Raw genomic sequence first — 23784 nt, 5'->3', positions numbered from 1 at the left:
GGTAATGGGAGCTCACTTCGAAATTGCTTACACAAAACCAATGGGGGCCATTTTCAAAAGGAATAGCCAGCCCCTACTCTGTTGTTTCTCTCTATCTAATTTTACTTTATTTTCTCTTGATTTTTGTCATTTGTTTTTTTTTCCCCCCTTAAGGCCACCCTCTCCCCCATTACTATGATAACTTTTACCCTCTCCACCAGCTGACAACGTAAGGGGCTGGTAGCAGTCAGTGTCATTATTTTCATGCTGACTATATGAGTTTGCTTCCCTCTTTGTTTCACAACCTGGATTGCCCATTTATTTTCACTCTAAGAAGTAGTGGAAAAGATGTGTGTGTGTGTGGGGGGGGGGGGGGGGGGGGGGGGGGGTAAAGGATTGGTGTGGAAAGGAGGAGAGTAGAAAGGAAAAGTTAACAGAATGAGGGGAAGAAAGAGGATGAGAGGAGAAGAGAAGAGAGGTACACACTGTATGTGCAAGCTGTGAAAACGTTTCTAAAGAAAACATTCCATTGAGGCTGAATAAGATCAAAATCCCCAAAGTGATACATCAACAGAGGATGAAGGCTCTAAATGTGCACAGAGTAGCTAGAAGGGCCTATTATTGAAAACAGCAACTTAACACATACATAGAAGACATATGAAAACAGTGTCAAGATAAGAAGTAATGAGTTACAATGTACAGTCCTGGGCGGTACAGTGAGATTCTACGAATATCAATAAATCTCTCTGCTGGATCCCTGCCGCTGTAATTGGACACACCAGAAGAGCTATAAATGATACAATATAGGCATTTGGTGCATTTGTGTGAGATTGGTGTGTTTGTGTGTCTCAGTGTCTGCCCAGTCCAATGAGCAGAATGTTGTAACTACATCGCTATCATTTTAGCTGACGCCAATACACTAAAATTCACCATTCAAAGGCATAGCCTAGATTAATAAATAATGTTGTATTGTGTTTATGGAAGTGTACAGAGATGAATTCCTCCCACCGCGAAGACCAAACATTTAACTGTAGACTAACTGGGGAAGTGGACTTTTCAGAGACACGCACTGCTGAGCAAAAATGATCAGTTTTTCAGAAGATTAAGGCAATTTTTCCTTGAGTCTTTTAGCTGAATACTTCAAAGATTGCAACAGAGTTAGAGCTGCAAGAAGACGAAATGAATTGATTTGATTATTTTTGGGTGAGTCTGGATCAATCGCATTCTTTCCCCTTGCAGAACAGGGACGTTTGGCCCAGAGGGCAAGGGCGTAATCATTTGAGGCAGGCGGAGAACGCCATTTGCACAGGCCTGGAGGGGTTCTGATTTCAATGCCCCATTATGAGCCGTGTTAACAGCAAATAACATAAATTCCTCTCTGAGAACACACACTGATACACACAGACATGTTGCATTTGAGCACGTATAAACACACTGGGACACAAAGAAAATCCTTCAGTCAGACATGGAAGGGGAAGGGAAAAGGGAAGAAAGAAAAACGTCAGGGGGACAAATGCACACATTCCATACTACTGAGACCGTTTATGGCTCAGCTAATGAAAGGAGAAACTAAATAAGAAAATATTCTGACAATCAAATAGACTTCACACAGATCTGTGCTTGAACTAGGTATGTTTGTACTGATTAAAAAAAAAATACAATTCTTCATATCAGTCCAAATGGCAGTGGACACACAATTCTGGCTCCCTGGCAGTAAAATGTATACAGTACGGAAGCACGTTTGTATAAACTGTGACGGAGGAAATCGATCCTTCACACTGCTCCACTTGAGGAGAGCCAGCTGGATCCTGTTAACAGTTCTTAAATGAATTCTACACTTTCTAAGTCCTGTGACATTCAGGGAAGCTGTTACATTAAAATTTCCAGTGTTTTGACAATTCCAAACAAATTTACACAGGCCGAGCTGCACTGCTGAGGCAGAGAGCTGACTGGGTTGTCCGCACTGTGTGTCAAGGTTATCACAAGACTGTATTTGTCTTAGACTGACAGGACCCGCTCTGAAACCCAACTCCACATCAGTTAGTGTGGAGGGAAGCCTTGAGGAGGGAGACGGAAAAAAGCAAGGGAGGGAGAGAGGAAGAAATAGCGAGAGACTGAAACCATGATTTATTTTAAAATAGTCAAATATTGGCTGCAGAAGTCACCTGAACATCTGTAAGACAGACAGGTTTAGGTTATTCATGATAAAGATTAGGTTATGGAGGGCTGGACAGCGAGGTCAGTTTGTTACTGTGATACTGTCACTTCTGATCCACAAAGTTTTTTGTATATTATAGTGATTTGTACTAAATTCTTGCAAAATACACATCCTGAATGTAAACTAAGCAAAGTCCTTGTGAGGGAAATGTTAACTTTGAGACATTTGCAATATTTCCATAACACTGTCAACATAGCTCTTGCAAGAAATAACTATCTGCCAAAGCAGGACGCTATGTCTAAGTGTATACAACCAGTTATACAATTTATTTTTGCAATACAAACATTCATGGTTGGTACGCAGACAAACATTATACACTGTCAATGACCTCAACTACACTCAGTGTGGCTTATACAGTAGCTGGTTGATGGGTAAACAGGTTACGATTGCCCGGGGGGGGTGGTGGGGATTTCCACCCCTCTTGTCTGTGCATTCCTGCTTCTGCTGAGTTATATTTATCCCCAGTGATGATAAAAATCTATCCCCATATACAGTCATTAGTGCAAACAACAATACAATCAGAAATAGACTTTCATTGTCAGCACTTGCATGACAATAGATATGACATCGGGTCTGTGACAAGTGATGACACAAAAAATGGACCAGGGGGTTTCTTCCTTACCCGCTCAGAGATTATGTGGGCATAAAGCTGAAATAAGTAGTGACTTGCAAGAATGACATGAGACATCTGGCCAAGTGGCGCTATCAACAGGATTTAATTTTGACGTGTTTAATTAGCATTTAACCTTTTGTATTGTTTTATATGATCCGGGGAAATGAAGGCTGTTGGAGAAAAAAAAAGAATTATCACACTTTTTGTGATTTTCTTTTATTTCATTATTGTTATAATGTTAGATGTTCATGTTAATCATGGTCAGAGATCCAAAACATGAGGTGAGGTTATGTAAAAAAAACTTGCAAGTGAAAAGTCCAGGGTTCATACTGGTTATCTTGAAATAAGAAATATCTACTTCACTGAAGAAATACTGCTGACCTTTTATGCAGGTCATTTATGCTTTCAACACTTGGTTGAAGAGAGGAAAGGACAAATTATTTGAAGGATTAAATAAAATTAGGCATGAGGGAAAAAAATAGTAGATTCGTCAACCTAAAGACGAGATACTCTGGTTGGGAGAAATCTAAAGTTAAGTAATTTAAGACTTTGTGTGAACCTTGTAGAATTGAGAATTATCCCACACAGAGCTTCTGTGTTTTCCCCAAAGTTCATTAAGTGGAGAGATGAGATTAGTCCGCCCTGTGATTGAATTGGACATGCCTTCAGATTTTACTGCTGTGATACACAAATAAAGCATGATAAAACACTGCTAGAGGCTGAAATGTCAAATGCAAATCAGAAATATTCACAACCAAATGGAATGCACGGACTATAGTAAAAACAAGTTTGAAAAAGTGTATACACATAATTGCAAACATATGTTATTACAACCACTGTAATAACGGTGTTTGTGTCAAGCAGTGGTCAAACCAGTTATAATTGGTTTCCGAAATCACTGATATGATTAGCAAAACTACACTTTGATTTGCACAGATTTTTCTCAAACAAATGAACAAATTGATGTGAAGCAGCAGTGTGGCCAAAAGGTTGAAGCATCTGCTCTGCAAAACAAAGGTCAATAATTACTCTGTGAGTGACCTTGATTAAGAAATTGAGTTGTTATGGAAAAGACTGTCAGCCACGGTAAATGACCACAGGTAAAACACGTAAATATTCTGATTGAAGGGCGGTGGGGGGTGAGGTGAGTGGGGGGGAGCAGGATGTTTAAGAGGTGGATGGGGTGAGAGAGATGAGTAGGAGGTGAGGCGAAGGCAGATCATGGTCACTCTTGCCCCTGGGCTGAGTGTAGATAACTACAATTCCTCTGGTCTGACTGTGCCTGTCACATTTTTACCTCCTTAACTCACTCCGGAGCTCTCATTTCCACTGTGATCTCAGTAATAACAACTTATTTCTGTTTATTTGTTTCCCTCTGAGCAAACTTTGGATTACCCCTATTCCTTTCTCTCTCTGTCTCTCTCTCCTCCTTAAAACTGACCATATCTACTATAACGCCCTTTCTCCCCTAACATAATGAACACTACCAACAACAACAACAAAGACAGGAAGTGGCTGCTGTGGGCTGGTCCTTTTCCCACACAGGACATACAGAGCAATCCTCACAAGTGCTTCAGGCTCATTTGCAATGCTAAACACAATTTTAGGACGTGAAAAGGGGGAAGACAGAGAAATGGGTGAAGAGGGCAAGCATGCAGTGAATTAATTCTGTCATTCAGCTGATAATGTACCTGACCTTGGAAACTGTCAAACTCTTCTCTCCGCTCAATTCACACTCCATTACAACTCTAATAGCACCAATTACTGCTTTATTTAGCTGTGTCATTGCCAAATTCCCCCTTCAGAGTAGAGGGAGAATAATTATTTATCTTTCCATCCTGCAGGCTAAATTATGAGTATGAATATCACATCTGAACACAGAAATATATAATAAATATGGGAAGCGGGACGGGTGAATTTGTTGGGGAGGGCAGGGGCATGAAAGCATATGGTGGGAAGAAACTAAGAAAATTTGATATTCCAATAAAGATGTAGGTCATTCCAGAAGAGATTTTTATTAGCATGGCAGTAGATATCGATTGTTGGGTCACTGAGTCGGCGAGGCAAGAGGGAACTAAATGAAAATGGAATCTAAGTGATCACCTGCTATGTAATGCAGTTACTCTTTATTACTCTGAGATAAATATGATAGATACACATTCGTGTCTGCAATAATGTGAATTGAGCACACCGCTTCATCACTGAGACCTTACATATGGGGTCACTGTCAGACCCCTCATATGTTTTAATTTTATTACAGTATAAATAGATAAATATGATACACTGATGTTCATGTCACACTTAACGATCTCTGGGTGGGCATTTTTATCAGAGAAATCCATAGGGTCAGCTAAAGGCTGTGATCCACAGATATCACTGATTTTATAATGAAGGAATAAAAATGATGACTTCCTAACCTGGTGAAAGGCCTTAACTATAAGTCAACTTCCCTCCTCCCTCTCTTTCTTCCCTGCCAACTTCGACTTTCACTTTTTACTGCACAGCAGGGGCTTTTAAATTTGTTCAGCCCAAAACCCAAAAGTCAACCTGAAAACGAAAGGCTCATTAAAACATACTGTTACACTCACCATATGGAGGCCCACCAGCAGTGGGATAATGGCCTGTGTTGTGTACCAGTACAGTATAATACACCAGGCTGTACAATATCTGTAAAAGCTAAAGCTTCTAGGTTAGGCCAGCTGTTCACTCTCCCTTCCTTGTCTGCCCTCATCCCACTCATGTCAGACTGAATGATCCCACACTAAGTGAATGCATCTGTGTGGTAGGAGCCCCTCTGAACCAATTGGAGAGGTGGGTGGGTTGTTACCATGGCATCAAAACTACATGTGCTGCCATCAGGTTGGTGATTGGATGGGTCAGAGGCCAGAAGAGAATTTAAGGGTGACTTTGGAAAGATTGTCCCACAGAACCAGAGGCATCTTGAAGTAGGTTTGAGAGGGGTCATTATGTCACTTTACCTCTGTTATCACCCAACCAGCTGACTCAAATAGGCATCATACTGTAGACATACTATGGCACAGGCCGGTAGTGGCTTAGGTATTAAACATGCTCTCCTCTGGACACTTTTTAATTGGCTAGTTGCCCCTAACCTGGGATTTTTGAGAGTTCATGTGTGCATGGGTCTAAATGTTTATGTGTGTGCATTATGTGTTGAGCAATAGATATAGACCATAAGTTGATGGAAATTCATCAACCATCAGAAATGCATATGTACTATTTATACTGAGCTGAATAATCCCCTTAAAATACCTGAGAGTATTAGTCAGTGTTGGTAATGCTGAAACAAAAACTTTTTATGGCAATATTTGAGTTTTACATATGATTGTATTATTGTAATATTCATATCAAAAACATATCATGTTTGCACTATCATTATTATTATTATTACTATTAATATTTCCTACTTATACTTACAATGTAAATAATGTGAATTAGACATGTGCATACACATGCATACACACACCTACTTACACATGTTAAGCACATTCAGAGCACCAAAAGGGGTTTTGCTACTGTATTAGGGAAGTTGCCTACTAAGTTGGGAAACTAATAGTAATTATCATTAATATTACTTTTTTTGATGATTTAAGTAAAATAAGTGAAACTGACAATTGATATTTCCAATAGCTGGTGACAAAATGCGTATTTTGTGTACCAGGGTTCCAAAACACAAATAGATTTGCTTTAGTATGACATAAAAACAGAAAGAAGCAATACATTCTCACATTGCAGAAAATTAAATCAGTAAATATTGGGCATTTTACATGAATAAAAAGTTAAAACAAATAATTCAGTATCATATTTGTTGCAGATTAGCTTTTTATCGATCAACAATTCAAATAATTGACCAACTCTTTATGTAACCAAAAATAACTCATACTGCAAATGTCTCTAAAAATGTTTTACAGTATACAAAAAAATGGATTTTCTATGTGTCAAAACATTTCCAGAAGCATCTCTTTGATGCAAACCACACATACAATAGCGTACATACTGACAGGAAACCAGACAGCAGGAGACATTATGGGTTGAGTCTTGTTACCTTGTCACATCTCATGAGGCCCAGGTAGCGGAGAGACTTGCTGCTCTGAGCGATCTGTGTGGCTCCCTGGTCTGTAATGTCCTTACACCATCCAGCATCCACAGTCTCTATAGTACTGCTGTACTGGCCTATAGCTATCAGAGCTGTGGAAGTGAGAGGAAAGGCGGAGAGGGGAAAGAAAACAGAGGTGTGGAAGATGGGAAGGAGAGAAATAGGAAAAGGTGTTAGTCTGACAACCTTTCTCATGCAAATGTGGCAGCATCGTTCTCCCACAGAGACACACAGAAATTCAAGATGAAAACGGGGCAAGTCATCTGGCCAACTGTGACACATAATTCCATTGTTTACACAACACCTTAAAATGTGCACACATACACACGGGGTGGCTTGAAACACACACACACATGCATCTCACACAGACACAAATCTCACATGCTTGTTCAGACTGCTGCAGGATTCATCCATTAGAGTGATGGCATGAGTCACAGCGCTGAAAGGCAAAGACAACATGCCAGGGTAAACTGTGACTCCATGCCAGCGTATGATTTAATTCTGCGTGTGTGTATGTGTTTGGTTACTGCTGCCAGACATAGTGCCAGGGTAAAGAGTATACACGGAAAAAACAAATATCTCTCAGTGTCCAGGGGCTTTGTTTTACCTTGGAGCATGTGTGCATACATATAGTACATACACACACAACTCACTGTGACCTCACACGTGCTTCCCTTTAAAAAATGACTTCATTTATTTTTGAGAACAGTTCAAATTAAAAAATGAAGCTGGAAAACAAGATGAGATTAAATCTTATGCAACCTACCTCAAATAAAGACATACGCTTGCATTAACACACACACACACACACACACACACACACACACACACACAGACAACACAACAATCTTCCTCATCAATCTTTGACCGGTCAATTGTTGAGCAGATGGAGGAGACCTGTGCTTCACCAGTCGATTGATAGTGCCGCTCAGTGATCGATTAGCAGGGCCTGGGCTTTGTTCTCTACTCTCTCACAACCATCACTAATGAGAATGGGAAGGGAAGAGGAGGAGGAGCGAAGGATGAGAGAAAGATGAAAAGTGGAGGGTAAAGACAGAGAAAGCCTTTGACAGCACCTTCAAATAGTTACTTAGCCCTGATGTTGTTTTCTCATTCGTAGAAATCCATTTCACTTCAAAACTTTTTCTTACAAACAAGCTTGAGATTCAGACGTCAATGAGGAGGGTAAAAATTAATCTTTACAAACTTGTTTTTATGTTGAACCTTTTCCTCTTCCTTCTCTCTCCCTTTATCACTTCTATCGCAAGCACTTTTCAAGACACCTACACATATAACAGTATTAAATAACACGCAATCAGCAGACTGACAATGTATAAGACTGGGTAAATGTGTGTGCATGTACAGATGTGTACAAGTGTAGCAGAAGCTTGTTCCCACAGGAGAGGGGAAATGAATAATATTATGGCTTTTGAATCAACTGCATGTATTTAACCCTCTTTTCTCCTGTCCAGCTGGAGCTATGTAATATAGAGTCTTTCACACACACCCCCAAACACACATACACACACACACACACAGATACATGTGTACAGTATGTAACATATGTAATATATAGCTTTGGGCACTTGGAGGGCTCCACATGTGGTTCCTTTTGTGCTCCAGCATGCTCTTGGATGCCATGCATAATAGCACATTATAGCTAAACAGGCAGTAACATGGCTTTGAAGCTACAGTATGTTTCGTGTAAAACAGCACCGTGGGGAAGAGGCTACATCAGGCTAGATGGGTGAACAACACACAGAGCCGCCATGTTGTGTTTTGAGTAGTGGTGACCTGGCAAAGAATTCGAAAAACTAAGACACTGGTGTTTGTATGTGCTCGAGTGTGTGTGAGGCTGGAAAGACGTCAAGTGGAATGGCTCCCCATGCTGTTCCCCTTGTCATGTCCAATCACATGATTCCAAATTCAATTACCTGGGCTCAGACCTCTCGTCTGATGTTAAAACACACATATTGCTGCTGTTAAAACCCCCTTGCAAGGGGACAGGGAGTTTTCAGAGGAACAGGGGAGATCAAATAAAAGAGCAAGGCTTCATAGTTAACTGAACCAAACAACAGAACTCCCTCTACTTCCCCTTTGCCAACTCCACATCCCCGTTTCTTCCCCTTCAACTTTGCTTCCCTCCATCTGACAAAGTGAGAGAATAGAAGCAGACAGGTGCCTGCAACCAGGAATGTATAAGAAGTGCAAGTGAATACATTGTCCGTGCATCTCCTGATTACTGTGCAGCACTCACATAAGCAAGCACCACCTCCCTAATCTGAATTACTGTTGACAAGGTCTAGACTTTATACAGAAAGCATATGGCAGTTTGAGATAGCAGTAAGCAAAGAAAGGTGGAGGCCAATAACACTAAACATCATTTTGTTACGCTCTCAAGTTAATAAACTGAAGGAGTAAGATAATGCCTATTGTCAGAACAAGCCAAGTGTTAGGCTATTAGACTTGTTTAGTACTCTATCAACAAGTTCATCTGGTCGACATTACGTCTAATATCCCTGTGTGTGCTCTCCTTCTCTCTCTGTTCCTTTGATCCTCTATCAGGAGACTGTAAACTCCAGCCACTCTTGGTGGCAAATGGAAATCGTTGGCTACTTTTTCAAAGGAGAAGAGCTTTCTGTAAAATGCTTTTACTACAGCTGTGCACTTTAGTCCATCTTGTCAGAGGAAGAGAGTGCAGTTGGAACTCAGAGCCTTTTGATGCGTAAAATAGTAGTGGATTACACATAAAAATGTGCATAAAGAAATGTGCTGAAAAGAGCTGATTTTATTTCTGTCAGTCATACTATAATTATACTATTTTGTTTATGTGAATGAATGATTTACACATCTATTGCATTCTTTTCATTATAAAATAGCGGAAGTGAAAGTGAAGCACACCCCTACACAGTCGCACATAAATTGATGCACAAAATCTTTCAATATGGGACACCCCAATTCAATTCCAGCCGCAGACCTTTGTTGCATGTCATAGACCTCTCTCTACCCATGCTACATGTCTCTCTAAACGTTCAGCTGTCAAACAAAGGCACACTCTTACTTACACTGCCAGTCAAGATCCCCTGAACTTTCCCTAGCACCACCAAAAAGTTGGCATAGGTGGTTTGGCGTGAGATATCTCAATGGCTGTTGAATGGATAGTCATGTCATCCATGTCCCCCATTAGGATAAACTATAAGAACTTTAGTGATGGTGATCCTTTAACTTTTAATATTCCCATAATGACTGTTTGGTTTGAGAAGAATGTTTTATGATTCAAATATTGGCAAAAGGATTATTATCTTGAAACAACATTCTTACAGTAATAGCACTTTATTGAAGGCATTTACACTGGAAAGGTCAATCAGTTAAAGCTACATAATGTACGGCATGTTACACACAGATACTGCTAGCTTCTGTTGTAACGCAAATATACAACATGTTTGTGGCTACAGGTACCAATTTAGATGAATAATAAATTTGAATCCTATTCCATTACATCTACAGAATTTCAATAAAATAAAAAAGTCATTCATTCTCAACTCTCAATTTTCTTTTTAAGGCGATTGCAATTAACTGATAATTTCCTGATATTTAACAAAACTGGTAAAATATAATAGGTGTAGGTGTATAAGGGACTGTAGGAGCAGGAAATTGTCTTTCCTAACTGATAATGATTTTCTGTCAGAGAAATAGATGAAGCGATATGCAAGAGAAACTAAGGTGAAAAAGAGGTGGAAGAGTCAGAGAAGAAAAGAGGAGAAAATCCCATTCTGGCAGCAGGAGCTGTGACTGAGTGGTGACTACACACTCAGACGGTAATGAGGACACACTCGGCTGCCCTGCCTGAAAATGGCTTTAGGATCTGGCTCTCTCTGTGTGTGTGTGTGTGTGTGTAGATATGTGTGTGTGATCTGACTCAGTCTACTTTCAGGGACACATTTCAGACTCTTGACCAGTTAACCGGGGATAGCTTGTCCAAGTGAGGACAATGGTTGTGTCCCCATTTGGGAAAAAGCTGATTTTTAGGTCAGTGATTAAAGATAGGGTAAGGCTTAGAGTTAGGGTTAGGCAAGGCGTTTAAGGTAGGGTACCTCTCCAGGAAATGAATGTAAGTTTACGTACTTAAGTAAATGTGTGTGTATACACTCCCCCTTTAGAGTGAAAAGAAACAGAGGAAGACAGATATTGACTTTGAATCCTGGATATCATTCGTTTTGATCATGGCACATTTCACCTGTGTTTTAACCAACTCGGTCATCAGGGAAGTAAACTACATAATTAATGAGAAACAGGTAGAGATCACATGTAAAACCAATTGCTTCCATTTATTTAAGCATCTCAGGGATTTGAGCCAACATATCTTCTTGTCAATCAATCACTAAACAACAAATCAATCATCAGATCAATTCAAACTGTGTGATAGGCCATTCACTATTTTTAGTCATCCCTTTGTCAAAACCAGACCTTTTAGCTGATTGCATCATATAAGCCTTGCAAATCTTTCACTGAGACATTCCCACATGTTAAAATTTAAATCTAATAGCTTTCAGTTAGGAATAAATGTCAAGCAAAGGGTGAATAACAGAGTAAAACCGTAAATCTTTGGTGCTCCATTAACTCCTACATTATCTCCAGAATGGAGATTCATAACCTATGCCTAACCCATATCAGCCACAAGCTGTTATCAAACACCATAAATAGCGGATTTATCCAAACATAGGAGGGGTTCTGGGCTAAGGTAACCGCACTCCCAAAAGCGAGGTCAAGAGTTGGTCAATCCTGTGATGACCGCAACGTGAGAAGAAACCTTCCTTAATCAGCTTATTCTCCTATCTCTGTACCTGACCTCAGAGCTTCAGGGTTAAGCATCTTTTACAGGCTTATTAGATATTCACTTATTACATTCTCCTAAATGATGGTGTGCCATTACTGCTATCTTATTGCTTTGAATCCATCCCCATGCTGGTCTGTTGTAACCCTATACACCATATTTTAGCCACTGATGAAGACAGAGCGTTTACGAAAGACGTGATGGTATATGGTACAGATTTGCTGTGATGCAGTGTGTGCATGTGTGCAGAGTGTGTGTGTGTGTGGATATGGCAGAAGGGGACAACAGAAAAAAGGCTTATTATAGCTGATGTATTCCAGAGAGCACAACTGTCATGTCTAATGTGAGAGACATTCAGTTGGTTCTTTGTGCTGCGTTTAAAAACTTGGCCTCAACATTGCTGTCTCTACTCTGCTGCTCTATGCCCCAAACCAAAAGAAAACAACTTTTCACTTCTCATCCTTTTAAGCTGTAAAAGTTACAAAAGATGCAATAGCAATTTTTCTTAAAGTGGAGAACAAAATCTGTATTTTTCCATCCATTTTTGGCGATACCCTTACCAATACTGACTGCACTTCTGCTGTGTGCTGTATCATGTAACCATCCGTAAAAGAAAGCTTACATAAATGCCAACACTGATGCAAGGCTTTCATAAATATGGTTTAGTAATGGATTAATACACTGCTCACCATATATAAATATGTCATCGTTAGACATTTTATCATGCTGTTTATATTGTGAAAGCTATGCCTTAAATATCTTTTGTTTTATTCTGGCATGGCGGTCAATATCGCAAATCAAAGGGGCCATTAGATTTTTATATGATTTTGGCATTAATGTGATCTACCTTTATTCTTTCATCAGTAAACTGTGTCTCATTTGATTTCTAAAAAATGCATAAACTGTGATATCATCCATTCCTAATCATAACTGTAACATTGATTTTGCATGGTTGAACTTGGACGACTTGAATTTTCATGGATGGGCATTGTTGTAATCTTAGTTTTCTGTGAGTGGGTACATCTATCAGCAAAGAAGTTAGATGCATGTAAATATAGGATACAAGCAGGAAAACATATGGCATCCAAACATGTAAAAGCTGTGTACGGTGACCTCAACAAGTACCATGTGGATGTCTCTTAACTCCTTTGATGACTTTTTGACCTGACCAAGCCCTGGTCTCACTGTCTGATTGATTAACACACCATGCTCATCTTCAAAGTACCCAGCCAAACTGACTGGGGTCACACAGAGTGCCAAAACTAATGAAGTAAACAACATACCAAATAAAGCACTTGAAACACACACGCAGAGGAGGATGAAGACAAGATAGGGACTGTTTTTGGCCTGTGGTTAGCTGAGAATTAACATTAAAAGCTGTGGGAACTAGGGGGAACTGGCAAAGGAATGCAGACAATCTGTCCATTTAGAGGGGAAAATACCCTTTGAGCTGCGTACTTGAACATGAACTTGATGTGACAAAAACTGAATTTCATCTTCCAAGTTAGATAAAAACATGCAGCTACAAAGTGAAAGAGAGAGAAAAGCGGAGAGCGGAAAGGGAAGAAAAAAAAAGAGAGGCAGAGCTTCTATGAGGTGATGTTCTTTGCCCTGACATTTTGGGCAAACGCAATCAAAGGCCACAGGGATCTGAAATGAGCCAGGCCCGCTGGAGAGACATGGGAGAGAGGAGTCAGATTGAGTACGACTCAAGAAGGAGGGAGAGCACTTTATGGTGGGACATGCTCGATGTGGGAAATTAATTAGCCAGAAGGCAGGGAGAAGGCACAGTGCCTTCATGTGTGTGTGAGTACTGAGGGCACAAGCATTTTCCAATCAGTCTCTGATCTGATGTAAACCAGCTGACATGTACCGTTTTGTAGCTGTGTGTGCTTGCATAATTTCTTATGTGTTTTTTGGATGGGAGAAAGAGAGAGAGAGAGAGAGAGAGAGAGAGAGAGAGAGAGAGAGAGAGAAAGCGAGAGAGAGAGAGAGAGAGAGAGAGAGAGAGAGAGAGAGAGAGAGAGAGAGAGAGAGAGAGAGAGAGAGAGAGAGAGAGAGAGAGAGAGAGATGTTAAAGTGGTGAGGTAGGGACAGAACAACAAAAAAAGTGACTTTGATGTGTTATGGTGGTCTAGCATCTGAAAATAATACACTTAAACACACCTACACACTCACACATACACACACACAAACTGTTTTAGGAGTGCGATAACCTTGTGGAGGGGATGTGAAGTTTAAAGTGGAAGGAAGATTGGAAAGGTGAGTGACTGACAGCGAGAGAGACGCAGAGATAGAGAGGAAGAGTGATGGGCAAGAACAGATAGACAGAGTGAAGGGGTGATAAGGAGAGATGGAGCTATCACAGAGGTGACCTACAACAGGCTTTCCTTCACCGCTGAGAACAAGCACTCGTCACCGATTCTCTCTCTCTCTCTCTTTTTTTTTTCTCTCTCTCTCCCTCCCTCCCTCACACACACACACACACACAGGACAATGGGACACTTAACACATTGACATTATTCATCAGGACTCAATTAGGCTGAACACACTATGGTCTGGGATAAGAGCAGTAAATTCTGTTCAGTTAAGAGTATTTAATGAATGAGTTTCAATGAGTTCCAACAGGATGAACTCACACTGGAGAGCCGTGACTGGCAGAAATTTCAGATACTACAAATTTTGTCAGGGCTGCACAGTTATAGGAGTTATGTCCATATTACATCATTCTGCACCTCACAATTTATATCCATTGTTAACGTTGATTGCCCAGGCAGAGAAAGGAAGTACCCCATATGTAGTGAGGTGTGAAGAAAAGTACAGGGCGGGGTGGTGGACGTTCATGCAGGGAGTCAGATTTTTATGCCTCTCGTCACAATGTTAGCATTTTTATTCATCGAAACCAGGATCTTTCTCAACCATAATCATGTTTGTTGCCTAAGTCTAAGTATAAGTATAATCTTTCCCTTCACTCAACCATGCAGCTAATTTTATGTTAATTAATGTTGGCACTGGATGTATAACTACCACTGAATATAATCTAGGGTTTTACAGAATCATCCAGTATTGGCGTTCTTGTCAGGCGATACGGTTGATGTGATAGGGTTGATGTCTGGCAAAGGGACTCAAGAAGCTGGCTTGCAACCACCAGGTATCCCTACCCTAAACCAGCAGGAATTAATCTTGGTGGGGAAAGTGAAAGAAAGAGCAGTGCTTGCCGCTGACTCATTATCACCATTGACGTGCCCTTGAGCAAGGCCCTTAAATCTCCAGCTGCTCCAGTTGAGCTGCCCAGTGGCCAACAGATTAGGCAGCAGTTGTACTGGGCAGCTTCCAGGTGTGAATGTTTGTAACTGTGTTAGTGTGAACAGGATGTGCTTGAAAAAAGGGACCACTGTGCTCAGTGAAACATCAGGGGGGTAAACAGAAGGAAAAAAACACAACCAAATAAACAAATACTAAAAAGCTTGTCGGGTCTGATAATGCACATAGAGCTCCGGGTAAATTTGCATGGTGGAGATTTTCTGATAATTTCGGTATTTTCACCATGTTGTTGAGTTGCTGTGACATTTTAGGTAGTTTTGTTATTCGTGCTGTTCTTCCAGATATGCCACATGCTCTGAAGTATGTACTCCTGACTGTCATTATTGCCTTTGAATCTTAAAAAATGTTCTTAACAACAAAGAGGAACCCTTTCTCAGAACCACCACAACATATTTTTTTAATATTTTGCTTTGAAAGTTACTCATCACTCCCCTCTCACATATGTTAGAAGTATTTTCAAGGTCTGTTTGTGATGAGGTGTTAAGCAGTTATTTGTTGATGCAACTTCAGGAGAAATTGGAACAGCTTAAACTGATCAAACAGATGTCCCTGTTAATGAATGCAGCAGAATTGTTGTCACGAAAGAATAAGATTTCATTTATTTCTGACTTTTATCATCAATAATACAACCCTGATATAAACTTACATAAAATAGGTATATTCTCATAAAAATGCTCATTAAATACTAATAATAACCTACTAACAGGCCTTAGGTACTGTCTGTTTTTTGGGGGGAGTATTGTGTATATAATCTCTGCGGAAGTTATGTGTTTTATATCTTTATCCTGCTGCTTCAAAGACAACATCCAGAAGTAGTAAACACATACAGACACACACACACATACACTGAGTTTTCCATTGCCGGCATCAGCAGTAAAAGCAGGATATTAAGCTCTATTTCAAACCAACAGCACCTCTGCTCCTATGCAACTCTCCTTTGAGGATATTAATCTTCCCCACCTTTTCTCTCCCTTTCTCTTTCTCTCTGCCTGTCTCTTTTTCCATCACTCACTTACTCTCTGTCCGTCTTCCCCTCTCTCTCTATTTTGGATTCTGTACAACAGGAAAACTGCTCTCCAATTCTGACATCACAGACGGAGGGGCATAAAGCTTAACAACTTCAATTTGAAATGAGACGGTCAGAGAGGAGCAGAGAGAAAGTGAAGAGGAAGAAAGAACATTAAGACAGAAGGCATCCTAGTTGCTGAACTGTGTGTTGCATGTGTCTGACTGGAATTAACGTAGCGTAGCAATAGTTATGGCTTTGGTTATGGATTATGGCTAATCCTTTAGCATAGGGAGCAGGTCTTAAAGATAATTACACGCTACTATTGGATCCAGAGCCCAGAAATGGGCCTCTCTTACATCATGCTTATTAAGATCCATAAGAAAACTGGCTGCTCGTTCATACTGCTTAGACAGAGTACAGGCTAACACACCGTGGCATTCTCTGCCAATCTTAATACTACTTAAACCTGTCTGGAAGGTATAAACGCATTGTTGCTGAGATTTCAGCTGGTCTTTTAGTTTTGTGATGGAAAAGAGGAAAGGATGGGCTTAGCTTGGATTGTGTATGTTTCAAGGGGGAAAATATTTGTTTGTATCTGTAATCATTGTGAATGCAAGTTCAATTAGTCAAAATCACAAAAAACACAAAATAGAGAGCTATTCGCCAGCACAGGGTAAGTAGTTAATCAGCAGCAGCACTCCGTTCCCACTAAATACCAACACTGACTGACAGGAAGATGGTGACATCCACACAGGACATTTTTTTAAAGTAATTTCTTGCTATGTCCCCTTTTCTTTTTTTCCTTGAAACAACCCCGTCTCTGACTAATACACTCCCAAGTGCCACAGAGTCTGTTTTTGTACCTTATCTCAAGCCTTTAACAGTCCACTCTGTCCGCTTTAACCCAGCAGCAATCATTAACCAGATACACAACTTCCCTTGCCCCTGACAAAAACCTCCAATAACCTCTGATAATGTGTGTGTGTATGTGTGTGTGTGGTTTTGTCTCTGTGTGTAAATAAGGGGTCTACTTAGCTCCTAAAAGCCCTAAAACAAATGACCCAATACCAATTACTTGTGCAACAATTAGGTTAGTAGACCGTTGATGGCAGGAAGACCCACCCAAAGAAAAGTTATGCTCTTTCCTCCCCTTGATCCAAAACCAATGAGAATAGCAACAGACAATATTGCCAACATTTCAATGACGGCCATACTCTGTGATGTGACCAGCACTAGGCCTAGTTAAAATGTTGTCAAGTGTCCAAGAGGAGGAAATGACAAGCATTGACTCAACATGCCATTTATAGTGACTACAATATTCTGGGAAACTGTTGCAACATCAAACTGAATTAAAGCACTCAACTCCCATCTTAAAACTGAAAATGCTTGAGTGTCATTTTCATTTGTAAGCTCAAAACTAGCATAAACCTTGTCCTAAAAAGCTAAATGGATGCAACATTTCTTTAATTTACAGAATTTCTCCTCATCTTTCCATTATCTATGAAACGATGAGTCACACACATTAATGGACCCTGTACTTTAATTTTATGTATGTAATTACCACTTCCATCTTCTCAATATTAACTGATTGCTTTGAAATTTAAAGGCTTGAGTGGTGTTGGCTCTATGCCCTCTGTTTGACACAACATCTTAAAGAGTCAACATTGGGAGAAGAAAACGATGGGAAAAATATGACTTCAAAAACAAAAGACGACATAAACCATGGTGTGCGCTGAGTGTGCTCAATGACGTCTGACCTGTGAGAAAACACTAAGGTCAGCTGAATAAAGGTAAAACTAGAGGATCTAAAGAATATGGTTAAATTATGTTGACAGATGAAAGACTTAACACTGAAAAAAGCAAAGATCCCAGCACATAAAAGTTCATCTTAAAGCAATAGTAGTGTATGAGAACATAAAAAAATACATAAATATCATATATTATTATTATTATTATTTTAAAGCTTTCATCATGTTCAGTATTGAACAGGCTTTGTACAGACATCTGGAAGGGAAAAACCAAAAGAGTTGCATTCATAATGTTCAAAAAGATGGAAAAGAACAGGCTGAAAAAAGTATCTCCATTAAAATGTGCCCCTTTTGTCTGAAAAAAAGAGAAGTTCTCATTCAGTATTTTCCTTTATTCCTTATCTCAGTCTGTTTGTTTCACTTTAGTCTCTTTTATACAAACTCTTAATGGCTCATGAGTCTGTAACTGCACTTAGTCAGGTCTCACCAAAAGCTCTTTAGCAAAGTTTAAAGCTGGCGTGATGTTTTCTGATCAATACCTGGCCATAACTCAAATCACACGTCAAGTGCCATTGCTGTATTCAGCCTACACTCTCAACCTAAGTGCACACACACATACACACATGTACATTTTCATAAGCTTAGACAGTGTTTTTGATCAATATCTGGCTATAGATCAAACACCTTTTTTTAAGTTTATGGCTAACCTTTCCCAAGGCTCATTTCAGACGCGGACAGAATAACTCATGTCTTACTTGAGACTGCTGCTTTGACTGCGTCTATGAAATTGATAAGTGCTCTTAAATGCAAAATGACAGTTTAAGAACCTTGTTTTTGTACCACGGCATAGTCAGAATGTCTCATAAAAACACAAAGCACTTTTCTCCAGGAGGTAACTTCACAGTCAGTGCCAGATAGAGAAACACACAACAGACCAAATGTGCTGCTATAGACTTGAAACTGCGTGAGAGCTCTTCTTGAAAGGATAATTTGCCGTAAAGTAACGTGGGAAATGATATCCTGGAAAACATTTTTCCCTACATATTTCTCATTATATGTTGAATTCACAAAATAGATGAGTACTTTCGCCACAAATATTTAATCTACTGTATTGCTGACTTTAGAAATTTGCCTGAATGTTTTAAGCACTAGTTGAACAAAGAGTATTTTACTTTAGGTCCAATACAATCAACCAAGAATTGTATTATGGGGAAACTTTCCTTGAAATGAAATAACTCTGCAATAAAACAATTACTTTTTTTTGTTTTATATCATCATCCAAAAGTCTGCCTCAGCCAAAAGACACAATGCCCACATTTTAGCACAGATGCCTTTTTTCGCTTTCTTGTGGATCTGTCTTTTTGTTTAAAAAACACAACTACTCAATCCTACAAACTGCCTCACTATCATGCCTCTCATTTATCGTGTACTGTTAAGCTTGAGTAACACTGCAACCTTTGCCCTGCATGCAAGCCTTCCTTTCTCCTGGTGGTTTATGTGAAAATGTCTCTTGGGCCCTTTGCCATCATCTATCCGTTTCCCTCTTCTTTTCTCTTGCTTTGCTCATCATCTCATCTCTTACCTTCCCCCCTCTCTCGCTGTCTTCTCCTCCTCCTTATCCTTTCTGAAGGATGTTTCCTTGTTCAGGGTCACTGTCACCCCCTCAGTAGCTCAGTTGACCTTTAACCTGTTTAAGACAGGGTTCAGCGACTGTCGCCATGGTGTTTAAAATCCTTGTGGGAGGCCGTCCACGTAGATGGGTATAGTGTACAGTTCAAACATGCACATTATTTGTAATGTCTGTGGCTTGCAATGTTGACTTTGTACATTCACTTTAATCTTCCACTCAGGTTACCAGCCAAGACAGACAAAAGTCCAAGTATCCCCTACTGTTAACATCTTTTACTCATTCTTTTACCCAACCTCCCTCCCTCCCTCATCAGAACAGTTGCTTCACAGCAAGAAGGCCCTGGTTCAAACCCTGGCCATCCGAGGTCCTTTATGTATGGTGTCTGCATGTCTTCCCAATGTTGGGTTGATTTCAACTGGGTGCTTCAGTTTCCTCTGGTTATCAAAGACATGCATGTTAGGGTTAATACTCTAAAGGCAAAGGTAACTGGGCACTGCACTGCTGCCGACTGCACCAAGTGTATGTGTATGGGATGGGTCAAATATAGAGGATCAATTTCGCCCTACTTCTTTTTCTTCATCTTCTTCTCCCTGAACCTTTTTTTTCCTTCACTGTAATTTTTGTCATTCTTCCCTTGCTGCCCTCCCTCCCTGTCTCCCTGTGGTCTAAACAGGTCTCTTTCTCTTTGGATGTTCGCCTCTCTGTGACTTTCAACTGCAGGCTATTGAGTTACACATCCACAATAGAAAGACATCCCACAATGACAATTATCCTGTGTAGTGATGGCTGTAACCTGTGCCTGGGAACCAAAGGAGAACATTTATGAAAACTGCTCTTCCTGCTGAAATGCAGAGCTCAGTGGCAGCATAAAGCAAACAGGGCAATTTCAGGTTTTTTCGCTGTTTTGCTCAAAGTTAACAACCTCAATTTGTGAACATATGCTTATTATCTCTCTTGCTTCCTAAGGGCAATGTTTAGATGCGTTTCTAGTATATGCACATGTGACATCTAATAAAGAAATTACCGACTAATGGGAATGTTGGGCTATAACAACCACACTTATCACACATATGAACTTCACTTCTTTATTTCAAACCAAAATGTGTAAATAAAAATGCTTGTCAGGTTAGTAAGTAGTTAATGACATAATCCTCCAGGTGGGTTATGTCTCTGTTGTTTTTTTTTGCGTGCCTTGGTTTTGTATGCGTCTGTTAGAGCGCATTAGTGCTGAATGGATTCGGTGTGTGCACCGACAGAGGACTCACAGCTGTTACTGTTGTGCTGCTGCGTGGCCAGTGTAGACAATGTGTTCCTTTTCTGAGTCATTATGAGCACATACTGTATGTGTGCGAGCAGTTATGCCCCTACTTACTTTTGGGGCTGAGGGGGAGTCTGTGAGTGTGCATGTGCTTCCAGAAGGAGTGGGTGAGCCTGGGGAGACCAAACACTCAATGGGCAAATGATACAAGTCCTGCACTCCTCCATAAATTACCAGCTCATTACAGTAATGCAGCCCATTTAGCATAGGGAGAGGGGGGGAGATGTAAGAAAGGACTGCAGAAAAAAGTGGTTGGGTGTAGCAGAATGTATACAGGGTGCAGCAGATGAAGCATAAATGTCAAAGAAGAAAATGGGGTGAGAACAGGGGTACACAAAAGGGGGCAGTAAGGAAGTGAAAAAAGGGGGGGCAAGGAAGGAGGGGGAGGAAAAGAGGGAAAAGAGGGAGGCTTTGCTGTGATGTGTTTAAGGAGCTTTTCAATCTCAACAGAAGTGCTTTTCATTAGGTTAAAATCTATCATCTATGCTGCTGCAGAAAAAAACAATGGGGAAATATTAATATAGATAGTGGCTACAGTAAGCGATATAGAACCAGACAGAGCGAGAGTAGAAAAAGAGAGAGGCGGAGACGGAGAGAGAGAGAGAGAGAGAGAGAGAGAGAGAGAGAGAGAGAGAGAGAGAGAGAGAGAGACAGAGAGAGACAGAGAGAGACAGAGAGAGAGAGAATGGGATGAGATGTAACAGTTGTAATTGAATAGTGAACTAGAGAGGGCCTGAGTGCAAGCACTGATTAATACAATTCAAACTGATTGTCTCCTAGTAGCTGTGAGAACATCTCACTCTGACTTTCATATTTGAATGTTCAGCATGTTCTCTGCCTTCGTGAGTGAATGTGTGTGTGTGTATGTGTGTGTGTGTGTGTGTGTGTGTGTGTGTCTGTGTGTATGTGTAACAGAGCACAGTTATCAGGGGGTAGGGAGAATGAGAGTGCCCTCTAGTGCCTCTTGCTTCTTTTACCCCACCTTTACATGATCTTACTGGCTTTTTTGGGTTCTTTTTCCAAGTTTGTTGCAAGTTGCCTCTGTGCTTTACATTATCCTTAGTGGTATCTATACACAGCCAGCTCAGTTGGATAAATCATTATTTCTGGAGAAGCCATCTGCTGCTTTTTTGTTCTTGTACAGTATGTATTGAAAAAAATCTTTCACAGACATACAACATACTCGATCACAGGAAACATGAAGTCTTAATTAGGTTTTGTTTGTTACTACATTGTACACGAGCTGTTTCCTTATATCAATGCATGCAGTGCTTTATGTCATTCTTACACGCAATGCCTGTAAACAATTATAGAATGAAATGCAGGTCTTATAATCTTTATTGTCAGATCTCATTCTTTACATGTTAGACTGCAACACTTACATTTTAAAAGGAACACAGACTAGAACATTGTTGAGAATGTAATAGCATAATGACACTTAAAATGACTGGAATATATGTACAGTAGATGTAGACAGTGATAAATGTGTTTTCCATTTACAAATCTTCCTCCTAACTATATCTCTCTGTCTTTCTCTATACAAATGATAAAAACAGAGCAGGGTATACGTAGATGAGAGTGAAGATGGCTGCGGGGGAAGATTCAAGTTCCATTTGCACCTCAGGAGTAACCGTGAAGGATTTATAGATGGGGTGTGAAACAATCATTCATGTTAGCGAGTCAGGCCCTGCGTTCAATTAGCAATAGCTTGTGTCTCACACTGATTCCCTGTGCTTAGGAGCCAGAAAATCTAGTCAGCATTGTGAACAGAGAAAGCTCAAGCTTTCTGATTTTCTGCTAGGAACCTCCACAATTTATTGATGTTCTACCTGCTTGCAAACAGTGGGTGGTTATTTCAACCCGTATTCATTCCCAGGTTGTCAAATACCGACACTTTGTCACACCCCTTGGCATGTGATGCTGATGCACAAGGCATCTTTAGCATCTGTATAAGACACACCTGGCTTTCAACTTATTCCAATGTTAACCTATACCAGCTTCATTATTAGACACATTTTTGACAATCTGCAGTTCATGAAATTTAAACTATATAATGTATTTCTATTGGAGGTATCTTTTGTGCTTGCACAAGCCGTTACAATTCACTATTAAAAAAAGTAAAAACATTTTTTTTTAAAGATTATGGTTTGGGTTAAAACGGTCACTTGAAACATGGTTTAAAGCAGGAAGTGCACTATGGTCTCCAGTAACAATGTCAAGTTAATTAAACTTTTGGCCGTCTGTTCATCTATCCACCCATCCAAGCCGCCACATCTAAATAAGAACATTTGATCAAAAGCTCAGACTACATGCTTTACAACTACTCTTTTCTGATGTTTACTGATCAAGTCCTGCTTTTAAATGTGGAAGGGAAGCTGTAATTTCTCATTTCCTTTCTTTCCTTTTTCCCCATTTTCATTCTCACTTTAATCCTTTGTCTCACATGCATCGAAAACACACTCACTTCCCTACTCTCGCTTATAACAGCACATTATTTTGTGAAAAGAGATGCAATTACTCTCTTATTTATAAGCAAGAGAGGGTCAGGTGGAGAGTACAGGACAAAATGGCCAAGGAAAATCACTGTATTTTATAGTCACTTCAGACAAGAGGTGGGGACAAAGCATGTTGTACCGGACAATAGAAACCTATTTTTCCAACACATCCACAACACTTCAGAGTGTATTATGCATATTAAAGCACTTCCTGCTTCTCACTTGAGAAGTGGAAAAAAAATTCTATTCTAAAATCTCCACTCCCTCTCTGTTTACTGTACTGAATATCTATCGAGGACCGAATGAAAGTGACTTTTTCTTTTTCTCTTCTTACCCCTACAGACAAGAATGAATAGCTGAATGTTGAAATATTAGATGGTCTTGGGGATAGGGGTCAAGTATGTACAAACTGTGAGTGTGTGTAAGGTATTGATCCAGACAGCTGATCAACGCCTTCATTTATTTTGGAGAAACAGAGAATAGGTCACAGGTCTGTTCACAT

The 23784-nt window shown here is 40.1% G+C and overlaps 1 protein-coding gene across 1 annotated transcript in view; it reads right to left on the bottom strand.

Annotated features, from left to right (window-relative positions):
* fbxl17 (F-box and leucine-rich repeat protein 17) overlaps nucleotides 1-23784 on the bottom strand; it is a 230224-nt gene that overhangs the window by 11092 nt on the left and 195348 nt on the right. Inside the window, exon 10 of the mRNA XM_053326131.1 lies at nucleotides 6874-7016. Within this exon, the coding sequence (XP_053182106.1) occupies nucleotides 6874-7016 (143 nt within the window). The remainder of the gene's footprint in view (nucleotides 1-6873; nucleotides 7017-23784) is intronic.

The sequence above is a fragment of the Scomber japonicus genome, chromosome 9, assembly GCF_027409825.1.
Source record: "Scomber japonicus isolate fScoJap1 chromosome 9, fScoJap1.pri, whole genome shotgun sequence".
Lineage (NCBI taxonomy): Eukaryota > Metazoa > Chordata > Actinopteri > Scombriformes > Scombridae > Scomber > Scomber japonicus.
This window is presented reverse-complemented; position numbering and strand designations above follow the sequence as displayed.